Source organism: Trichechus manatus, unplaced genomic scaffold, assembly GCF_000243295.1.
Source record: "Trichechus manatus latirostris isolate Lorelei unplaced genomic scaffold, TriManLat1.0 scaffold00127, whole genome shotgun sequence".
In the NCBI taxonomy this organism is placed as follows: Eukaryota; Metazoa; Chordata; class Mammalia; order Sirenia; family Trichechidae; genus Trichechus; species Trichechus manatus.
This window is the reverse complement of record NW_004444063.1, coordinates 4,268,578-4,291,389: the sequence shown is the minus strand read 5'-3', so window position 1 is coordinate 4,291,389 and position 22,812 is coordinate 4,268,578. Positions and strand designations below refer to the sequence as shown.

At 38.7% G+C, this 22,812-nt stretch overlaps 1 protein-coding gene across 2 annotated transcripts in view; it reads right to left on the bottom strand.

The window, feature by feature from the left end:
• The window catches only part of CDKL3 (cyclin dependent kinase like 3), a 48,843-nt gene that overhangs the window by 16,890 nt on the left and 9,141 nt on the right, over positions 1 to 22,812 (bottom strand). For both annotated transcript variants that reach the window (XM_012557931.1, XM_023738987.1), the window contains 3 exons: positions 12,327 to 12,505; positions 7,394 to 7,506; positions 5,877 to 6,016 (listed from right to left, as the gene is read on the bottom strand). In XM_012557931.1, the coding sequence (XP_012413385.1) occupies positions 5,877 to 6,016; positions 7,394 to 7,478 (225 nt within the window). In that variant the 5' untranslated portion in view covers positions 7,479 to 7,506; positions 12,327 to 12,505. The remainder of the gene's footprint in view (positions 1 to 5,876; positions 6,017 to 7,393; positions 7,507 to 12,326; positions 12,506 to 22,812) is intronic.

The following is a 22,812-nucleotide window of genomic DNA, read 5'->3' as shown; positions in this document are numbered from 1 at the left end:
ATACAAAAATCAGTTGGATTCCTATACACCAATAAAGAGAACGATGAAAAGGAAATCAGGAAAACAACACCATTTATAATAGCCCCTAAAAAAATTAAATACTTAGGAATAAATCTAACCAGGGATGTAAAACACCTATACAAAGAAAACTACAAAACACTATTGCAAGAATCCAGAAGAGATATACATAAATGGAAAAACATACTATGCTCATGGATAGGTAGACTCAACATGGTGAAAATGTCAATTCTACCCAAAGCAGTTTAGAAATACAATGCAATTCCAATCCAAATACTAACAGCATTCTTTAAAGAGATGGAAAAAATTATCATTAACTTTATATGGAAAGAGAAGATGCCCCAAATAAGTAAAGCACTATTGAAGAAGAAGAATATAGTAGGAAGACTTGCACTACCTGACCTCAGAACCTACTATACAGCCCCGGTAGTCAAAACAGCCTGGTACTGGTACAATGACAGATGGTACAAACTGGCAGAATGAAATTGAAAACCTAGATGTAAATCCTTCCACCTATGGTTCTCTGATCTTCGACAAAGGCCCAAAGTCCATCAAATGTGGAAAAGATAGCTTTTTAACAAATGACGCTGGCATTTGCAAAAAACTGGACCCATACCTCACACCATACACAAAAAATTAATTCAAAATGGATCAACAACCTAAATATAAATAAAACCAAAAACTATAAAGATGATAGAAGAAAAAATAGGATCAATGCTAGAGGCCCTAATTCACAGCATTAACAGAATACATACCATAACTAACAACACATAAACTCCAGAAGATAAGCCAGATAACTGGGATCTTCTAAAAATTAAACACTTGTGCTGATCAAAAGACTTCACCGAAAAGAGTAAAAAGAGAACCTACGGACTGGGAAAAAACTTTTGACTATGACAAATCTGACAAAGGTCTAATCTCTAAAATCTACAGGAAAATCCAACACCTCTACAACAAAAAGATGAATAATCCAATTAAAAAATGGGCAAAGGACCACTCCTTGGAATATATCCTAGAGAAATAAGAGCTGTTACATGAATAGATAAATGCACACCCATGTTCACTGCAGCACTGTTTACAATAGCAAAAAGATGGAAACAACCTAGGTGCCCGTCAGCAGATGAATGGATAAACAAATTATGGTATATTCACACAATGGAATACAATGCAACGATAAAGACCGATGAATCTGCAAAACATCTCATAGCATGGATGAATCTGGAAGGCATTATGCTGAGTGAAATTAGTCAGTTGCAAAAGGACAAATATTGTATGAGACCACTATTATAATAACTCAAGAAAAGGTTTAAATACAGAAGAAAACATTCTTTGATGGTTATGAGGGTGGGAAGGGAGGTAGAGGGGAATTCACTAACTAGGCAGTATACAAGAATTATCTTAGGTGAAGGGAAGGACAACACACAGTACAGGGGAGGTCAGCACCACTGAACCAAACCAAAAGCTGAGAAGTTTCCTGAACACAACCAAACACTTCAAGGGACAGCGTAGCCAGGGCAGGGGTCTGGGGACCATGGTTTCAGGGGACATCTAAGTCAACTGGCATAACAAAATTTATTAAGAAAATGTTCTACATCCTACTTTGGTGAGTGGTATCTGGGGTCTTAAAAGCATGCAAGCGGCCATCTAAGATGCATCAATTGGTTCCAACCCACCTGGAGCAAAGAAGAATGAAGAACACCTAAGCCACAAGGAAAATATTAGCCGAAGAGACAAAAGGGGCCACATAAACCAGAGACTGCATCAGCCTGAGACCAGAAGAACTAGATGGTGCCCAGCTACCACCAATGACTGGCCTCACAAGGAACAACAGAGAGTCCCTGACGGTGCAGGAGAAAAGTGGGGTGCAGAACTCAAATTCTGGTAAAAAGGCCAGACTTAATGGTCTGACTGAGACTGGAGGAACACTAGAAGACATGGCCCCCAGACTCTCTGTTAGCCCAGAACTAACATCATTCCTGAAGCCAACTCTTCAGACAAAGAATAGACTGGACTATAAGACATAAAATGATACTCATGCTTCTTAGTTCAAGTAGATACGTTAGACTAAATGGGCAGCTCCTGTCCGGAGGCGAGATGAGAAGGCAGAGAGGGTCAGGAGCTGGTTGAATGGACACGGGAAATCTAGGGTGGAAAGGAGAAATGTGTGGTCACATTACAGGGATAGAAACTAGGGTCACATAACAATGTGTGTATGTATTTTTGTATGAGAAACTAACTTGAGCTGTAAACTTTCACCTAAAGCACAGTAAAAAATAAATAAGTAAAAATAAAAATGGGCAAAGGATATGAACAGACACAGACACTTCACCAAAGAAGACATTCAAGCAGCTAACAGACACATGAGGAAATGCCCTCAATCACTAGCCATTAGAGAAATGCAAATCAAAACCACAAGAAGATACCATCTCACCCCAACATTACCGGCACGAATCACAAAAACAGAAAATAACAAACGCTGGAGAGGCTGTGGGGAGACTGGAACTCTTATGCACTGCTGGTGGGAATGCAAAATGGTACTATTTTGGAAAATGATATGGCACTTCCTTAAAGGGCTAAAAATAGAAATACCATATGATCCAGCAATCCCACTCCTAGGAATATATCCTAGAGAAATAAGAGTCATCACACAAATATACATAGGCACACCCATATTCATTGCAGCACTGTTAACAATAGCAAAAAGAGGGAAACAACCTAGATGTCTATCCACAGATGAATGGATAAACAAACAATAGGTACATACACACAATGGAATACTATGCAACAATAAAGACCAATGATGAATCTGCAAAGCATCTCACAACATGGATGAATCTGGAGGGCATTATGCAAAATAAGTCAAACACAAAAGGACAAATATTTTATGAGACCATTACTATAAAAACTCATGAAGAGGTTTACACACAAAAAGAAACAATCTTTGATGGTTATGAAGTAGGGGAGGGGTGAGGATGGAAAAAAACTAAATAGACAATAGATAAGTGGTAACTTTGGTAAAGGGTAAGACAGTACACAACACTGGGGAAGCCAGCCAAGGCAAGGTCGTGGAAGCTCCATAGACACATCCAAACTCCCTGAAGGACCAAATTACTGGGCTGAGGGCTGTGGCGACCATGGTTTAGGGGAACATCTAGCTCAATTGGCATAACATAGTTTATAAAGAAAATGTTCTACATTCTACTTTGCTGAGTAGCATCTGGGGTCTTAACAGCTTGTGAGAAGCCATCTAAGATATTCCACTGGTCTCACCCCGTCTGGAGCAAGGGAGAATAAACAAAATCAAAGATACAAGAGAAAGCTTAGTCCAAATGACTAATGGACCACAGGTATTACAGCCTCCACCAGACTGTCCAGTACAACTAGATGGTGCCCAGCTACCACCACTGACTGCTCTGACAGGGATCACAATACAGGGTCCCAGACAGAGCTGGAGAAAAATGTAGAACAAAATTCTAACTTATACACACACAAAAAAAGACCAGATTTACTGGTCTGGCAGAGACTGGAGAAACCCCGAGAGTATGGCCATCAGACACCCTTTTAGCTCAGTAATGAAGTCACTCCTGGGGTTTACCCTTCAGCCAAAGATTAGACAGGCCCATAAAACAAAACGAGACTAAACGGGCACACCAGCCCAGGTGCAAGGATGAGAAGACAGGAGGGGACAGAGAAGCTGGTAATAGGGAACCCAAAGACGAGAAGGGGAGAGTGTTGACATGTTGTGGGGTTGGCAACAAACGTCACAAAACAATACAGGTACTGATTGTTTAATAAGAAACTAGTTTGTTCTGTAAAGCTTCATCTAAAGTACAATTAAAAAAAAAGTCTGTCTTAGTCTAGAAGTTCCACTGAAACCTGTTCAGCATCATAACAACATGCAAGACTCCACTGACAGGTGGTGGCTGCTCGTAAGGTACACTGGCCAGGAATCAAACCTGGTTCTCCCACATGGAAGGGGAGAATTCTACCACTGAACTACCACTGCTTCCAGAATAAACAGACTAGGAAGAAAGGTAATCTATTTCCAAAAAATCAGCCAACGAAAACCGTATGGAACACGATGGTCTGATCTCATTATGCATGAGGTTGCTGTGAGTTGGAGTCACCTCCATGGCAGCTAGCAACAACAAAAACAAACTGAAAATACAGTAAATAAATAAATGCAGTAAATAAATCTGATCCAGTTCTTCTCATGTAACAATGAAATATATTTTTCTTTTAAGAATAATTATTCTTTAGAAGACACATATGTTTAGGTTTACCTAAATAACAGCAACAACAGTTAACATTAACAACATTTGTTGGCAGCTTATTCAAGGCTGTGCGCTAAACACATTTCTGCCAATACCTCATTTAATCCTCTGAACCCAGAAGATAAGTACTATTATTGTCATTTTATAGCTGAGGAAATTAAAGGCATGGAGGTTAAGGAACTTTTCCCAGGGTACGGAGCTAATTAGTAGCAGAGCTGGGTTTTAAACGTAGGCTATGTGATTCCAGGGCTCTTTCTTTTACACACTACACTACACTTACTTTGAAATTTAGATAACCATTTTTTAATAATTTATTTTATTTTTGTTGTTGTTGTTGAGAATATACACAGCAGAACATACACCAATTCAACAATTTCTGTATGTACAATTCAGTGACATTGATTATATTCTGCGAGTTGTGCAACCATTCTCGCCCTCCTTTTCTGAGTTGTTCCTCCCCCATTAACATAAATTCACTGGCCCCTAAGTTTCCTATCTAATCTTTCAAATTGCTGTTGTCAATTTCATCCCATATAGATAGATCTTAAAAGAGCACAATGCTCAAGGAAGACATTCTTTACTAGTCAAACTAGACTATTTGGTTTTAAGAAGAGTTCGGGGATATTTTTGGTTTAAGGTTTAAGATTTAAAGATTATCTCAGGACAATAGGTTCAGGGGTTCATCCAGCTTCCATGGCTCCAGAAAGTCTGGATTATAACCATATTTTAAGGGCTGCACATTAGAAATGAGTTACTTCGCTTATTACCCTGGGGAAGAGAAATTGACTGGTTAGAGAACAGAAATAGAAGCAGTTTACTTTTCACAGTAAAACTTCCACCTTTTGAATTTAATACTAACTGTATGATATATTTATTATTTAGTTTAAAAATGAAATTTAAACTTTAAAATAATAAAAAAAAGGTTATACAATGTTTTTGTTTTGCTCCAACTCAAGGTGAATCTTGGTATTATATCTTTGAACAACATTAAAATTACAGCTGCTAATGCCTTGTAGATACTTTAGGGTACCATAGTACAAAGAACAGATCCCTGGCCCGAGTAGACTGGATGCTAAATAAAATATGGCGGTAAACATGACAAGGCCTTAAAATTTTTCCATTTTATCCCTAATTATCATTAAAAATGGGATAAACTAAAAAATAATGGACATGATTATCTTAAAGGGCTTACAGATCTAACAGTCTCTGAATTTTAATTTCCCTGTAGTTAAATTTTGGGAGTCTCTGGGTAGTACAGTTAATGCACTCAGCTACTAATTGAAAGATTGGAGGTTCAAGTCTACCCAGAGGTACCTCAGAAGAAAGGCCTGGCAATTTACTTCCAAAAAATCAGCCTTTGAAACTCCTACGGAATACAGTTCTACTCTGACACATATGAGGTTGCCATCAGTCAGAAATGACTCAGAAGCAACTAGAACTGGTAGTAAATTTTAAAAAGGAATATAGTAACTTTTAATATATAACATCACTAATGCTTTTGGCATTTCATTACAGTAATAGTTTAAAACTATATTATAATTTATGCAAATTTTCCAGAAATAAATCTTTAATCTCTTAACATACATGAACTATATCTGCCAATAATCCATTTAGCTTTGGGTATTTTTTTCTTGCATTTTTGGGGTGTTGAACTTGAGGAAGGACCACACCAGCAAAAGTGGGACTCTTGGAAAAGATGTTCTGCAAGTGAGGTGTCAAATCACCTGAAAAGACAAAAAATATATTACAAAAAAAATAAGAAAACGGGGAAATTAGTCTATAGTCAAAATAATCAAATTGCTATATGACCTACATTAAATTACTAGAAACTGAGATGAGAATAACACTTATGAACTTTAAAGTTTTAAACTACCTAAATACATCATTAAAAAAAAATTGAGATTTTCCCAGTAATCTGTTGTAGCATATACCTAACAGAGAATGCAAAACCACCAAGTTCATTTTCTTTTCCCAAACTATAAAACATAATATATAATGCTATTAGGAAAAGCACATTCAGACTTTTACACATTTCCATGTGGGTATCTAAATAGTTTGACTCGCAAGTGCTTATCAGCAAGTCTTACTCAAAAAAAGCTAAATTATTAAAATTGCTTAGCAATCGAAGTATTGCAAAGAAGAAATAAGGCTAGAGAGAAGTAGTAGTAAAAAAGAACTATATGAGTTGAGAGTCCTAAGTTGTAGCACCAGTTTTGCCGTAATTAGTTCTTTAACCCTGGGCAAATCTCTTCCCTTTCTGTGCCTGGGTTTCTTCATCTGTAAAATGAGAAGTGATTCCAAAATCTCTATGAAAGAACTGCTACCCAAATCTCTAAGGTTCCTTCTAGCATTAATCTCATAACCAAAACTTTAAAGATCACACACACAAAAATGTATAATACTTTGCAGCTCTGAACTACATCTTGAATCAGTATTTATCCAGATTTCACAATTTTTATAGTTGTTCACAGTACTATCATAGTCCTTCCTAATGCTTCTATAACTACATGCTGATGTATAGCTTCCTCACCACACTAAGGGCTCCTCAAGGTCCTCATTCAGAAATACAAAGAAAACAAATCATTGACATGCCATGAGCATGGCTAACCATCACAATGTTTGGATTACAAAGCAGATCATCAGATAATTAAGCTCTAATCATATACATCCCCAAATAAGTTATTTAGCTATCCGGCTATCTCCAAGTGTCTTAAAAAAGCATCTGACTCATCTGTATTATTTTTAAATCCTCATTTAGAGATGGAAAGATTTATAGAAGTCAAAATTTAAAAACAACTTTCAAGCAAACTGAAGTAGGTTCTTATTGAACTATTTTTCTGACCATCAACCACTAACATACGGCATAGCTATTTGTACCTGGGCAAAGAAAATATTACAAAAACAGTATTTTTTTTTAATTTGCAAAAACAGAGGAGAATTTTCTGCCTTCTTTATCAGCCTAAGGCATCCATCTGCTGCCATCTATCAAAACAACGTGCTTCCCTGTTCTTATGAAGAAAAAGCTAAATTTGAAAATCAAGCAGAATTGATCTGGCAATATTTATTTTAAGCATGTAACAAAATACTTCAGTAATACCTACCTACTTTTAAAACAATTTTATGGAGTAAATCCAAATCAGAGCTGCTAGGAAGATAGGGATTTCCAGTGGCCATCTCAATGATCATACAGCCCAAAGCCCAGATATCCACAGGTCTAGAATAGGTAAGAATAAGTTACCTTTTTCATGCAGAGTCTACGTAAAATATCTTTTAAAAACTTTTAAAATAAGGTCAAGGCCTAAGAAACAAAAATCTTTAAGTGGTTACCCGTTGCTGTCCCATAGGGTTTCCAAGGCTGTAATCTTTACAGAAGCAGACTGCCACACACCTTTCTTCTGTGGAGCAGCTAGTGGGTTCAAACCACTCACCTTTCGGTTAGCAGGTGAGCACTTAACCACTGTGTCATCAGGGCTTCCTGTTTAAGTGGTATCATTTATAACTTTTCACTAAAATATCATGTGCCTATTAAAGATCTACATTAAATATTATCACATTTTATTAGTAAAATTAAATAACTTTTATTTAAATTGCATAAGAAGCCATGTAGCAGTATGGATAAAAAGTAATTATAATTCTAAAATTATTCCAGATACTTATATAAAGACACTAGTATAAATGAGTTATGAATTAGAATAAGTAAATACTAAAATCATCTTGTATTTGAAAAGTAATAAATAAAAATTCCAAATATTTTACCAGCTACCTTTCATTTATTTATCTTAATCTATTATGAGTCAGTCATAATCCAAATTTTGTCCACATAATCTGTTTTTCAAAAGATAGTTTACATCATGGAAGCCCCATAGACACATCCAAACTCCATGAGGGACTGAATTTCTGGGTGGAGGGCTGTTGGGCCATGGTCTCGGGGAACATCTAGCTCAATTGGCATAACACAGTTTATAAAGACAATGTTCTACATTCTGCCTTGGTGAGTAGCGTCTGGGGTCTTAAAAGCCTGTGAGCAGCCATCCAAGATACTCCACTGGTCTCATCCCTTCGGGAGCAAGGGAGAATGAAGAGAACAGGATACAAGGAAAAGATTAGCCCGAAGGACTAATGGACCACAGCTACCAAGGCCTCCACCGGACTGAGTCCAGTACAGCTAAATGGTGCCCGGCTACCACCACTGACTGCTCTGACCAGGATCACAACAGAGGGTTCTGGATAGAGCTGGAGAAGGATGTAGAACAAAGTTCTAACTCACAAAAAAGACGAGATTTACTGGTCTAAAGGAGACTGGAGAAACCCTGAGAGTATGGCCCACAGACACCCTTTTAGCCCAGTGGTGAAGTCATCTCTGAGGTTCACCGTTCAGCCTGGGAGTTGTCCAAATGGGACTAATAAGGTACAGCAGTCCAGGGACAAGGGCCAGAAGGCAGAAGGGGACAAGGAAGCTGGTGATAGGGAACCCAAGGTTGAGTAAGGATAGTGTTGATGTGTTGTGAGGTTGTTAACCATTGTCATAGGGCAACATGTGTACTAACTGTTAAATGAGAAACTGTTTTGTTCTGTAAGCCTTCATTTAAAGTGAGAATAGCAGCACAATTGGAAGAGCATAGTCACTGTCACTGAACTGTGCATGTAGAAATTTTTGAAATGGTGTATCTTTGGCTATGTATATTTTCACCGAAAAGAAAAGGTCGAGAAGGGAGAGGGTTGACATGCTGTGGGGTTGTTAACCAATGTCGTAAAACAATATGTATACTACTGCTTCATGAGAAACTATTTGTTCTGTAAGCCTTCACCTGAAGTACAATAAAAATAAAATATATTAAAAAAAAGATAGTTTACACATATATTTTTTTAAAAACAGTTTATATCACTAGGTCTTTTAAATAGATGAAAATACACTGAACCTCTTTAAGATCTATCCATATGGGATCAAAGTGACAACAGGAACTTGAAAGATTAGCTAGGAACCTTAGGGGGCAGTGAATTTATGTTAATGGGGGAAGAACAGCTCAGAAAGGGAAGTGAGAATGGTTGCACAACTTGAAGAACATAATCAAGTCACTGAATTTGCAAAATTGTACATGTAGAAACGGTTGAATTGATGTATGTTTTGCTGTGTATATTCTCAAAAACAACAACAAAATAAATTTAAAAAGTAAAATAAAAATATACCAAACCTCTTAGAATGTGAACATAAATTGTATACAATATAATGTACAAATTATACAATGAGATCTGTTTTTCACTGATCCAACTGATAAAGATTTTTAAGATTTGATAACTCCCATCCACCATCTGTCAGTTTGTCATACTGTGGTGGCTTGCATGTTGCTATGATGCTGGAAACTATGCCACCAGAATTTCAAAAACAAGCAGGGTCCTCTACCTAGTGGAGAGGTTTCAGCAAACCTTCCAGACTAAGACAGACTAGGAAGAGAGGCCTGGTGATCTACTTCTGAAAACCCTATGAAATACAACAGAATACTGTCTGATATAGTGCTAGAAGATGAACTACCTAGGTTGGAAGGCACTCAAAGTACACAGTGGTTGCAGCAATGTACTCAAGCATACCAATGATCATGAAGATGACGCAGGACAATACAACATTTTGTTCTGTTGTTCATGGGATAGCCATAAGTCAAAGCTGACCCAATGGCAACTAACAACAGTCTCCAGATTCTGGGTAGTTGGCAGCAAGCAGCATGGGTTTTGAATCTCCCCAAACCCTCACATAAAAGCAGAGTAACTGGATACCGAAACCAAAAACACAGGGGCAATATTTAAAACAAAATCATGTGATAAGATATCCCCACAAAAAACAAGCAGATGAGGACAAAATACTGACAGTCACAAAACCTGTTGCTGTCGAGTCAATTCTAATTCATAGAGACCCTATAGAACAGGACAGGACAGGATAGTCACAAGACTCTCATGATATCAGTGTGTATGCAAAGCGAACAACAAGGTATCTTACAGACCTGAGAACAGGAGAACCTCAAAATAGCCAACAGGTAGTCACTGGAAAGAACAGTAGGTCAATTTAAGAACATTTGCTGAGTTGGGAGGTTTTGCCAGTAGCAAGTCAGTGAAGGGGTCTCTGGTAAGATGTGAAGGGGCTGGAGCAGTCTATGCCCCTTATAAACTCTCAGAATTTACCAGCCAGGGCTTCTTTCTAGGACAAGGACTAAGGAGAAACAGCTAAGAAAGGAATCAAACTAGGCAGGATAGTGACAATAAAGACAAAGGAAGAGAACAAAAAAATCAAACCAAACCCACTGCCGTGGAGTCTATGCAGACTCATAGCGACCCTACAGGACAGAGCAGAACTGTCCCATAGGGTTTCCAAGGCTGTAAATCTTTACAGAAGCAGACTGTCACATCTTTCTCCCGTGGAATGGCTGGTGGATTCAAATCGCCGACCTTTTGGCTAACGGCCGAGGGCCTTAACCACTGTGCCACCAGGGCTTCTAAAGGATGAGAAGACCCAGATAAAAGTATATGAGGGAAACAGAGGCAGGATACCTCAGAAAGCAAGCTACCATGGTTTTTTAACACAAGAGCAGAAGCAGTTCTGTGAAGTTAGAAAAGCTATCCTGAAATATGCCTCCTTCTAAAAGTTCAGAGCCCTGGTGGCGCAGTGGTTAGGAGCCATGGCTGCTAACCAAAAGGTCGGCAGTTTCAATCCACCAGCGGCTCCTTGGAAACCCTATGGGGCAGTTCTACTCTGTCCTGTAGGGTCACTATGAGTCGGAATCGACTCCACAGCAATGGGTTTTTTTGGTCTAAAAGTTCAGAAAAACTAATTTCACATAAAAATGAATAACATTCAAGTACTGAAGTTAAATTTCAGTCCTTACAAAATTATAAGAAAAAAGAGAACAAGGAGTAGAATAACATCCCTGCAGACAACAAAAGCCCACTAGAAAGCCATACCCCATGAAAAAGATCAAAATTGTATTGACCTATTTCAAAATGAGCTAACAGACATTAAGAAAATGTTACAAGACATGAAAGAACAATATAAATCAGAATTAGAGAAACTCAAATTAGTTGACAAAACTCAGTAACAAATTCAAAATAAAAAATCATTTCAGAAATTAAGACTAAACTAGTATGGACACAAAAGTGAGTACACATAACAGATAATGTCTAAGAAGAAAAAAACGTGAAAAGGAGGAAACCTTTTAAAATAAAAAAGAAATGAAGCAGGATATAAGAAATTGAAACTCTCATCCATTGTGGAGAAACTGGAACCCTCATCTATTGCTGGTGGGAATGCAAAATGGTACAGCCACTGTGGAAAACTGTATACTGGTTCCTCAAAAAGTTAAAAATAGAACTACCATATGACCCAGCAATTCCACTTGTAGGTATTTGCTCAAAAGAATTGAAGGCAGGGATTCAAACAGTTACTTGTTCACCAATGTTCACTGCAGCATGTGAGAATTATTTTTCTTTCCCCATTTCTTGAATTCAGTTGTACACCTTGGTCACTTTATGTTCTGTAGGACTGCTGGGTTTCATATTAGGCTGAAACCATGCTACTTTTTGAGGCACCTAGAACAGTACAATTTAAAAATTATTTGTCATTCTTTGCAGTGAGGATGCCATTTTCCAGGAAATAGGAAACTTAGCAGTTCCTATCGTAACACCGGCAGAGTGAGATAAATGATTTACAAATCTCTGCAGAATGTAGAGTCTAAAGATATACAGAGGAGGCAGCTCTGCCAAGTGTTGGAGCACAGCTTAAAGCAAGTCTGGATAGGTCCTGAGAAACTTCTGCATTGGACTCCTGGGGCTGTGGCCACTGAGCCCCAGCGGGCAAGCATGGCAGCAGCGGTAGCCAGCACCACAGGGGCCTACTAGGCCTTTCTCTTACATTACTACTAGAGGTGTCTCTCTTCTTAGCCCCAACCGAGACATGGAAAGCAGAAGGTATCAGTAATAGGGATGACAGATACACCAAGAAAAAAAAGAGATGGCCAGGAAAGGCTAGGCAGGATCCTGAAACATACATACTTTCCATAAGTCGTATCTTTTAATACTAATTCTGGAGCTCTATACCAGCGTGTGGCCACATAGTCCGTATAAATGTCCCCAGGAGCTGCTAGTGTTCGTGCAAAACCAAAATCACAGAGCTTAGTAATTCCTGACTGGGACACTAAAATATTCTCAGGTTTTATATCTCGATGAATGATCTAAAAAACAAACAGAAGATGCAATATATTAAAATGAGGTTTTATTATCAAGAAAATCTCTCAAAAATTATAGAGAAAATCTAGCTAATTAAGACAGTAAAGCTATTTTCATACCACATGTAAAGGATTAACTACATAACGCAATAGCTAAATAGTTAATATTTTCAACTCTTGCCCCATCCGTCATCTCAAAATGAAATGAAGCCAAGAATACAGACATAATACTAAAAAGGTAAATCACATCCCTATAAGGAAAAGTAATCAAAAGAACAAAAAAAATTAACCTTCCCTTAGCCCCATGTCCCACTCAACCTATTGCCCTCTCTCATTTCCTTCACAGCTAAACCTCTTGAAAACATTACCCGTACCCAGTCTTCACTTTCTGAGCACCCATTCACTCTTCAAGGTAATGCAATCTGTCTTCTGCCCCCACTATTCTGCTAAATGGCCCTAGCCAAAGTCATGAACAACCTCATTATTGCTACATCCAATAGACACCTCTCAATCCATATCCTATAGTTGATGTTTTAGTGGACAAACACTGCCAACCACTTGTCCATTCCTGATGAACTCTTCCTTATTTTCTAGGACTTTAAACTTTCCCAGGTTCCTTCTATCTCCCCGTAAGTTCTTCTTTCTCTACCTGTCTCTTGTATGTAGGGTTCTGGTCTCAGGCTTTCTTCTCTTCTCATTTTCCTGGGCAATCTCATCTACTCTTAGTAGCTCTTTAGTAGCTATCCATATAATGATGACTTCCAATTTCTATCTCTAACCAATAAATCCCTCCTGTGCTGCAGTCCCACAGGGCTGACCCATAGGCCTCTCAAACTCAGAAAATCTAAAACCAAATTCATCGTCTTCTCCCCGAAACCTACTATTCTCAACAGTCCTTTAGCTCAGTGAATGAAACCAACATTCACCCCAAGGCTCATGTCAAAAACCAAGGCATTTTCCCCTATGTGCATACTATCTTAGCCTATCTACTTCTCTCACTAGTTCAGGTCTCCACAGCTCTCTCACCAGAATTACTACACAAGTCTACCAACTGGTCTCCCTGACTCCACTCTGATCCCTTCCAATTCACTCTTCACAAAGAAGTCACCGTACTCTTTTAAAATCACATATGTGATCATGCCACTTCTCTGATTAAAACCCTTCAAGGATTCCCTGTCCCACCGGGTCAATTTGAAACTCCTTAAAATGGTTTGTAAGGTCTTGTAGGATTTCACTCCTGCTCACTTCCTCAACCTCTCCTCCCTAGCCTATAGAAATTATATTAGTTTCCCATTTGCGTCTTATCTCTGTGTATTTACTGATGCTGTTTCAACTGCCTAGAACACTTTGCGTGGACAACTATTTCCTCCGATCTCAGCTTAGATATTTGTATTATATATTTCACATCATTTTGCACTTCTCTCATCACAGCATTTGTCATGCCGGACTGTTAATTGTCAGTTAAATATGTCTATAACTCCCACTAGACTGTAAGCTCCATGAAGGCAAGATGTGTATCTGTCTTGTTCAAGCCATATCCCCAGTGCCCAGTATGGTGCCCGGAACAAAGGAGTCATTTAAAAAATGTATCACATGAATGTACTCATCACATGCAAAGTATCATACTATGAGTGGGATTGTGTCAATGCTAGATATCTGGGATCTTTCCTTATTTATACAATTTACTACAATAAGTCCCCGGGATTGACTCTTGTTCTGCCTCAGTGTCCCTCTATAAATGGCCGAAAAATTAACTTGAGATAAGCTTTTCCAAATGAGCCACCTTAAAGGTGCCATCTGTAAAACCATATTAGTCCTTTTTTACTTTCACAGTTTTTAGTGAGTGTCTACTATGTGCCAGGCACTATGCCAAGATCTAAGGATATGAGTAAAATAGACATGGAAAAACCACATTAAGATACCAGTTCACACTCACTGGAATGGCTACAATAAAACAGACAGATAATAACAAATTTTGGTGAGCATATGGAGAAACTGGAACCCATTACTAGTGGGAATGTAAAAGTGGTACAACAACTTTAGAAAGCAGTTCGGCAGTTTCTTAAAAAGTTAAACACAAACTTACTATATGATCAAGCAAATCCATTCCTACACATACGCCCAAGAGAATTTAAAACATATGCCCCACAAAGACTGTACAGAAATGTTCACAGCAGCATTATTCTTATTAGCCAAAAAGCAGAAACAATCCAAATGTCCTTCAGCTGGTGAATGGATAAACAAAAAGTGGTATATCCATATAATGGAATGTCGCTCAACAATAAAAAAGAATGAACTACTGATAATGCTACTATATGGATTAACCTCAAAAACATGCTAAGGGAAGGAAGAAAGACGCAAAAGACTAAATATTATATAATTCTACCTATATGAGAAAAGGTATATCTATAGAGACAGAAAGACTAGTGGTTGCCTGGGGGTGAAAATGGGGATTGACTGCAAAGGGGCAAGAGGAATCTTTCTGAGGTGATGAAAATGTTCTAAAACTGAATTGTGATGACAGTTGCAGAACTCTGTAAATTTACTTTGAAAAATCAATTAATTGTATACTTAAAACAGGTGAATTTTATGGTATGTAAATTATACCTCAATAAAGCTGTTAAAAAATACACATGGATATTTGCCCTCAAAGAACTCACAGTAAAGTGGAAGGCATGGACCTTAGCCACATAATCACACAAATATAAAAACATAACTGTCACAAGTGCTAAAAAGGAAAGGAACATGGCACTATGAGAACCTAAAACGGAGATCTGACTCAGTCACAGAAATTAGGATGAGAATCCCTAGAGAAATCCCATTTACACCGAGATCTGAGGGATGTGTAGAGGAAAACTAGGGAAGAGGGGAGGAAAGAGCAATCTAGGAAGAGGGCACAGCATATGCAAAGGTCCTGTGGAAGGAGACAGTATGGTAATTAAGGTGCAGAATTTGTTGATGAGATATATTGGAATTCTGAGGTAAAAGGCAAACCAGCAACTGAAGTTTTGGAAATTTTTCTTCTCCATCATTCTCCTCTTCTGAGAGGAGCTTGTCCCAATGATTTTGTTGTTAGTTGCCGTTAAGTCCATCCCAACTCATGACGACCCCGTGTGATAGCCTTTGAGATAAACTAAGCCGCTATGGAGAAGCAGCATAATAGAAAGAAAAAAGCATGGACCATGAAGAGCTTCTAGTGCCCCCTCCATCACTTATTAGTTGTATGGCATTGGGAAATTAATTTATTAACCTAAATGTGTTTCCTTTTTTTGGTTATTGTAAAAAAACAAACTCTCTTCTCACAACGAAATGGTCAGTTTTGATTCACATCAAAAGTGCTCAGGTCCTTGTGGATGATGACAATGGTAGGCCATCCTTGGGAATCTCACATATCTGAGTATTTAGTCAGAACTTGTCCTGATAAGTTTCTTGCCCATCCTATGTTGTACTACTACACTGAGTGTTTGTGCCACAAAATCTGGCACTTTATTATCTACACTTTTACTCTCGGTTATGTCACCTGTCTATTTTCTCAACTATAAATAAACTTAGAAGGTAAAAATTGTTTTCTACTTATTTTGCATTCCCAATATTATTTAGTATATAGTGAGCCTATCCAAACTCTTCCATTACTGTTCTAAGAAAATGGAACAAACTGACCATGTGATGTTCTTTTTCTGTAAAAGTATCTACACATGGTAGGTACTCAATAACATCCCCGACTTGTTAGGAGCTATTAATTCAGTTCCTTCTTCCAATAAATACTTACTGACAGCCTATTCTATCAAAAGTACAATCTCAGGCAATGAATAAAGCAAAATCCCAGCCCTCATGGAGCTTACAGTCTGATAAGGAAGGCAGAAAATAAGCCAAGTGAATAAAAACACAAATGAAAGAATTACAGATTGTGAAGGCAATGTGATAATGACTTAAGTGGGTGAAGTCAGCAGGAATGGTGGAATAAGGACCTCCAAAAATATTCTCCTTCATAAAAGCCACAAAAACACTAAGAAAAACTGCCAAAATCAACCTTTCCATAACTCTGGAAACTGACAAAGGACGTGCAACAATTCAGGGAGTTTTTTGTTTTTTTTTTTAAAAGGCTGAATCTCAAGTGAGCTTTGTCATGTTTTAATCTGCTCTATGCCCATTCCCCTGCCCCCTGGTAGCCTTGAAAACCAGCAATCTAGCAGGCACTGGAGGGAGCAGAACAAGGTTGGAGGTTCTCCCAAGTCCCATTCCCAGGTAACTGTCATTATTTGACCTGAAGTCCTCTGAAAAATCCCACTTGCAAGGCTTATCTTTATTTGACCCAACTCAGAGCCTTTGGGGGGTGGAAGAAGGGAACTGAGAGTGGGTGGAAAGGTCACTTTAGAAAACTATTACCAGCAATTGTTAACACTGCATCTGCTTGAGGCAGCAATAATTGGGCAAACAAGTGGCTGATCAAAAAGCTTAAAAAGAAAAGCTAGGGAGTGAGGTGTCCACAGGGAACTTTGAAAAGCTCTAACATATACCTGGGAATCAAGACAGCCATGTGTATGTGCAGAGATGTGTGCATACCCAGGAAAGACGTGAGTTAGTCCTAAGCTTTCACCTCTGGATGACCTTAATGCTCTACACGACCAGGAAGTAAAGGTTAAGAAAAAGTTATAAGCTGCCTACCTGAGTGTTGAAAGCATGCCCCAACACATACAAACAACTGCTCAGCAAAAGGTGGGAGATTTATAGGTTTCGTAAAGATTTACGGAAATCTCTGTCTAATCATGAGCTGACCACTAAGCTAGCTGTCAGTCAGTTTGTCATACTGTGGCAGATTGCGTGTTGCTGTGATGCTGGAAGTTATGCCACCAGTATTCAAATACCAGCAGGGTCACCCATGGTGGACAGGTTTCAGCTGAACTTCCAGACTAAGACAGACTAGGAAGAAGGACCTGGCAGTCTACTTCTGAAAAAGAATTAGCCAGTGAAAATCTCATGAATAGCAGCAGAACATGGTCTGACATAGTGCCAGAAGATGAAACCCTCAGTTGACCTTAATGATGTGGATGAAGTCAAGCTTTCAGGACCTTCATTTGGTGATGTGGCACGACTCAAAATTAGAAGAAACAGCTGCAAACATCCATAGTAATTGGAACTTGGACGTACAAAGTGTGACTTTAGGAAAATTGGAAATCGTCAAAAATGAAATGGAACACATAAACATCGATATCCTAGGCATTAGTGAGCTGAAATAGACTGGTATTGGCCATTTTGAATTGGACAATCATATGGTCTTCTACGCCAGATGACAACTTGAAGAGGAATGGCGTTGCATTCATTGTCAAAAAGAACATTTCAAGATCTATCCTGTCAGTGATAGGATAATATCCATATACCCATGAGGGAGACCAGTTAATACAACTATTCTTCAAATGTACACACCAATCACTAGAGCCAAAGATGAAGACATTGAAGATTTTTACCAACTTCTGTAGTCTGAAATTGATCGAACATGCAATCAGGATGCATTGATCATTACTGGTGATTCAAATGAGAAAGTTGGAAATAAAGGAGAGGTGGTTGGAAAAAAAGGCCTTGGTAATAGAAACCATGCTGCAGATCACATGATAGAATTCTGCAAGACCAACAACTTCTTCACTGCAAATACCTTTTTTCACCAACATAAACGGCGACTATACGCATGGACCTTGCCAGATGGAATACCTAGGAATCAAATCGACTGTATCTGTGGAAAGAGACAATGGAAAAGCTCAATATCATCAGTCAGAACAAGGCGAGGGACCAACTGTGGATCAGACATCAATTGTTCATATGCAAGTTCAAGCTGAAGCTAAAGAAAATGGGAACAACTTCACGAGAGCCAAAGTATGACCTTTAGTATATTCCATCTGAATTTAGAGACCATCTCAAGAATAGATTTGACATGTTGAACACTAATGACCATAGACCAGACTAGTTGTGGAATGACATCAAGGACATCATACATAAAGAAAGCAAGAGGTCATTAAAAAGACAGGAAAGAAAGAAAAGGCCAAAATGGATATCAAAAGAGACTTTGAAACTCGCTCTTGAACATCAAGTAGCTAAAGCAAAAGGAAAAATGATGAAGTAAAACAGCTGAACAGAAGACTTCAAAGGGCGGCTCAGAAGACAAAGTAAAGTATTATAATGACATGTGCAAAGACTGGAATTAGAAAACCAAAAGGGAAGCACACGCTCAGCATTTCTCAAGCTGAAAGAACTGAAGAAAAAATTCAAGCCTCAAGTTGCAATACTGAAGGATTCTACAGGGAAAACATTAAACGACACAGGAAGCATCAAAAGAAGATGAAAGGAATACACAGAGTCACTATACCAAAAAGAACTGGTCAATGTTCAACCACTTCAGAAAGCAGCATATGATCAGGAACTGATGGTACTGAAGGAAAAGGTCCAAGCTGCAGTGAAGGCAATGGCAAGAAACAAGGCTCCAGGAATTGATGGAATACCAGTTGCTATGTTTCAACAAACAGTTGCAACACTGGAAGCGCTCACTCGTTTATGCCAAGAAATTTGGAAGACAGCTACCTGACTGACTGGAAGAGATCCATATTTATGCTTATTCCAAAGAAAGGTGATCCAACCAAATGTGGAAATTATTGAACAATATCATTAATATCACACACAAGTAAAATTTTGCTGAAGATCATTCAAAAGCAGCTGCAGCAGTACATCAACAGGGAACTGCCAGAAATTCAAACCAGATTCAGAAGAGGATGTGGAACAAGGCAAATCATTGCTGATGTCAGATGGATTCTGGCTGAAAGCAGAGAATACCAGAAACATGTTTACCCTTGTTTTATTGACTGTGCAAAGGCATTTGACTGCGTGGATCATAACAAATTATGGATAACGTTGCAAAGGATGGAAGTTCCAGAACACTTAATTGTGCTCATGAGGAACCTGTATATAGACCAAGAGGCAGTCGTTCAAACAGAACAAGGAAATACTGTGTGGTTTAAAGACAGGAAAGGTATGCTTCAGGGTTGTATCCTTTCACCATACTTATTCAGTCCGTATGCTGAGCAAATAATCCAAGAAGCTGGACTATGTGAAGAAGAACAAAGCATCAGAATTGGAGGAAGACTCATTAACAACCTGCATCATGCAGATGACAAAACCTTGTTTGCTGAAAGTGAAGAGGACTTGAAGCACTTACTGATGAAAATCAAGGAATATAGCCTTCAGTATGGATTACACCTCAACATAAAGAAAACAAAAATCCTCACAACTGGACTAATTAGCAACATCATGATAAATGGAGAAAAGACTGAAGTTGTCACAGATTTCATTTCACTTGGACCTCAAACACCCATGGAAGCAGCAGTCAAGAAATCAACAAAGCATTGCATTGGGTAAATCTGCTGCAAAAGATCTCTTTAAAGTGTTAAAAAACAAAGATGTCACCTTGAAGACTAAGGTGTGCCTGACCCAAATCTTGGTGTTTTCAATTGCCTCATATGCATGCAAATGCTGGACAATGAATAAGGAAGACAGAAGAAGAATTGACGCCTTTGAGTTGTGGTGTTGCAAAGAATATTGAATATACTATGGACTGTCAGAAGAACGGAAACCCTGGTGGTATAGTGGTTAAGGCTACAGTTGCTAACCAAAAGGTCGGCAGTTTGAATCCACCAGATACTCACTGGAAACTCTATGGGGAAGTTCTACTCTGTCCTATAGGGTTTCTATGAGTTGGAATCGACTTGACAGCAATGAGTTTGGTTTTTTTTGGTCAGAAGAACAAACAAGTCTATTTTGGAAGAAGTACAGCCAGAATGCTCCTTAGAAGCAAGGATGGCGAGACTACTTCTCACACAGTTGGACATGTTATCAGGAGGGATCAGTCCCTGGAGAAGGACATTATGCTTGGTAAAGTAGAGGGTCAGCAAAAAAGAGGAAGACCCTCAACAAGATGGACTGACACAGTGGCTGCAACAATGGACTCAAGCATAACAATGATTGTAGGCATGGTGCAGGACCGGGCAGTGTTTCGTTCTGTCGTGCATATGGTCACTATGAGTCCGAACCGACTCAATAGCAATTAACAACAACATTGTAACTTTATGTTTAAATTTTTGAGGAACTGACAGATTGTTTTCCACAGTGGCTGCAACATTTTACATTTCTACCAGCAACAGATGAGTGTTCCAATTTCTCCACTTGCTCACCAACACTTGTTCACTATTTTTATTATAACTATCTATTAGGTGTGAAGTGGTATGTCATTGTGGTTTTGATTTGCATTTCCCTGATGGCTAGTATTTTTGAGCATCATTTCATGTGCTTACCAGCCATTTGTATATCTTCTTTGGAGAAATGTCTATTCAAATCTGTTGCCCATTTTTAATTATTTGTCTTTTTATTTTTAGTTATAAGAGTTCCTTATATATTCTGGATGCTAGATCCTTTTCAGGTATATGATTTGCATATATTTTCTCCCTTTCTGTGGGATGCCTTTTCACTTTCTTTATAGCATCCTTTGACACACAAACCTTTTTAACTTTGATGAAGTCCAATTAATCTATTTTTTCTTTGATTGCTTATCCTTTTAATGTCACATCTAAAAAACCATCACCTAATCCAAGGTCACCTATGTTTCCTTCTAAGAGTTCTATAGTTTTAGCTCTTATATTTAGGTCTTTGATATATTTTGAGTTAATTTTTGTATGTGGTATAAACAGACTTTGGATTCAAACAATGAGTTTGATTCTCCTTTACTGTGTAATAGAATGCTGCAGAGCTATATAAAGCTCCATATTACAATCTGATTTATAATATACATAGCTATTTGGAAAATCAAATCCCACTTCTTATTTCTCTGACGACAAATTTGTTGATCAATCCAAATCAATTTATTATCAATTCTGTTCCACTTCTGTTCTGACACCAGCTGCCCATGCAGCACTTCTTCCTCTGACCCTCACCATCTGAAGCTATGTCAGATCTCACAAGTTAAAAGGCACAATCTTCCAGATTGTCAAGTCTGCCCAAGACCTCAGACACCAGACACAAGCTTGAAAGTATCCATGACACCCTCATTTCCAACCTACTGGCTACCAATTCAAGGTTTTCCCACTTCCCCTTTAGGATGAAAGCTATAAGCTCAGGGGTCTCCAGCCCACCACCTACTTCTGACCTGTTGACTCCCACTACTCCCACAAGTTTGATAATTGGCTAGAACGACTCACAGAACTTATGGAAAGCACTACGTTTATGATTATAGTTTTATTACAGCAAGAGGATACAATGAATAGATATATAGGATGAGATCTGGGAGGGTTCCCAACATGAAATTTCCATGCCCCAAAGACATGCTACCTTCTGATGTGCACCAATGTCTACCACCAACCAGGAACAGGAAGCCCAAGGAACTTCAATATCCAGAGCTTTTACTGGGAGTCGGGGGTGAGGGGGGGCAGGGTCTCATATAATTCAGACTTCAGGCTCTCTCTCACCCCTCCGCCCCCCGCCACCCCGTCAATTGATATCACAAGGTTGCTATCATGTGGTGGGTCTTTCTGGTGTAGTCAGCCCCCACCCAACATGAGTCCTCACCAAAGACACTTCAATCATTAGGGAAAGTCCAAGGTTTTAGAGGTTCTCTCTCAGGAACCAAGGAAATTCTTTGGGTAAAGTTAACTCCACAATAACCCAATGTGCTTGGATTTAAATACCCACGAAAGAAGAGAGTTCAAATATCCATAACCTCCAACAGCCTCAGATAGCCTGGGTTCTAAATCTCTGAGAGCTTCAATTTGCTAAATTTTCCAATCTGATGTGATAAAATCAGATGCTGATGTGCTACATGAAAAGATAAGCCTAACAACCAAATGGAAAGTGTGTTGCTGTTGTTAGTTACTGTTATGGATTGAATTGTGTCCCCCAAAAATGTGTGTCAACTTGGTTAGGCCATGATTCCCAGTACCGTATGATTGTCCATCATTTTGTCATCTGGTGTGATTTTCCTATGTGTTGTAAATCCTACCTCAGTCATGTTAATGAGGCGAGATTAGAGGCAGTTATGTTAATGAGGCAGGACTCAATCTATAAGATTAGGTACTATTCTGAGACAATCTCTTTTGAGATATAAAAGAGAGAAGCGAGCAGAGAAACAGGGAACCCCATGCCACCAAGAAAGCAGCGCCGGGAGCAGAGCACGTCCTTTGGACCCGGGGTTCCTGCACTGAGAAGCTTCTAGTCCCAGGGTAATATTGATGACAAGGACCTCCCCCCAGAGCTGACAGAGACAGAAAGCCTTCCCCTGGAGC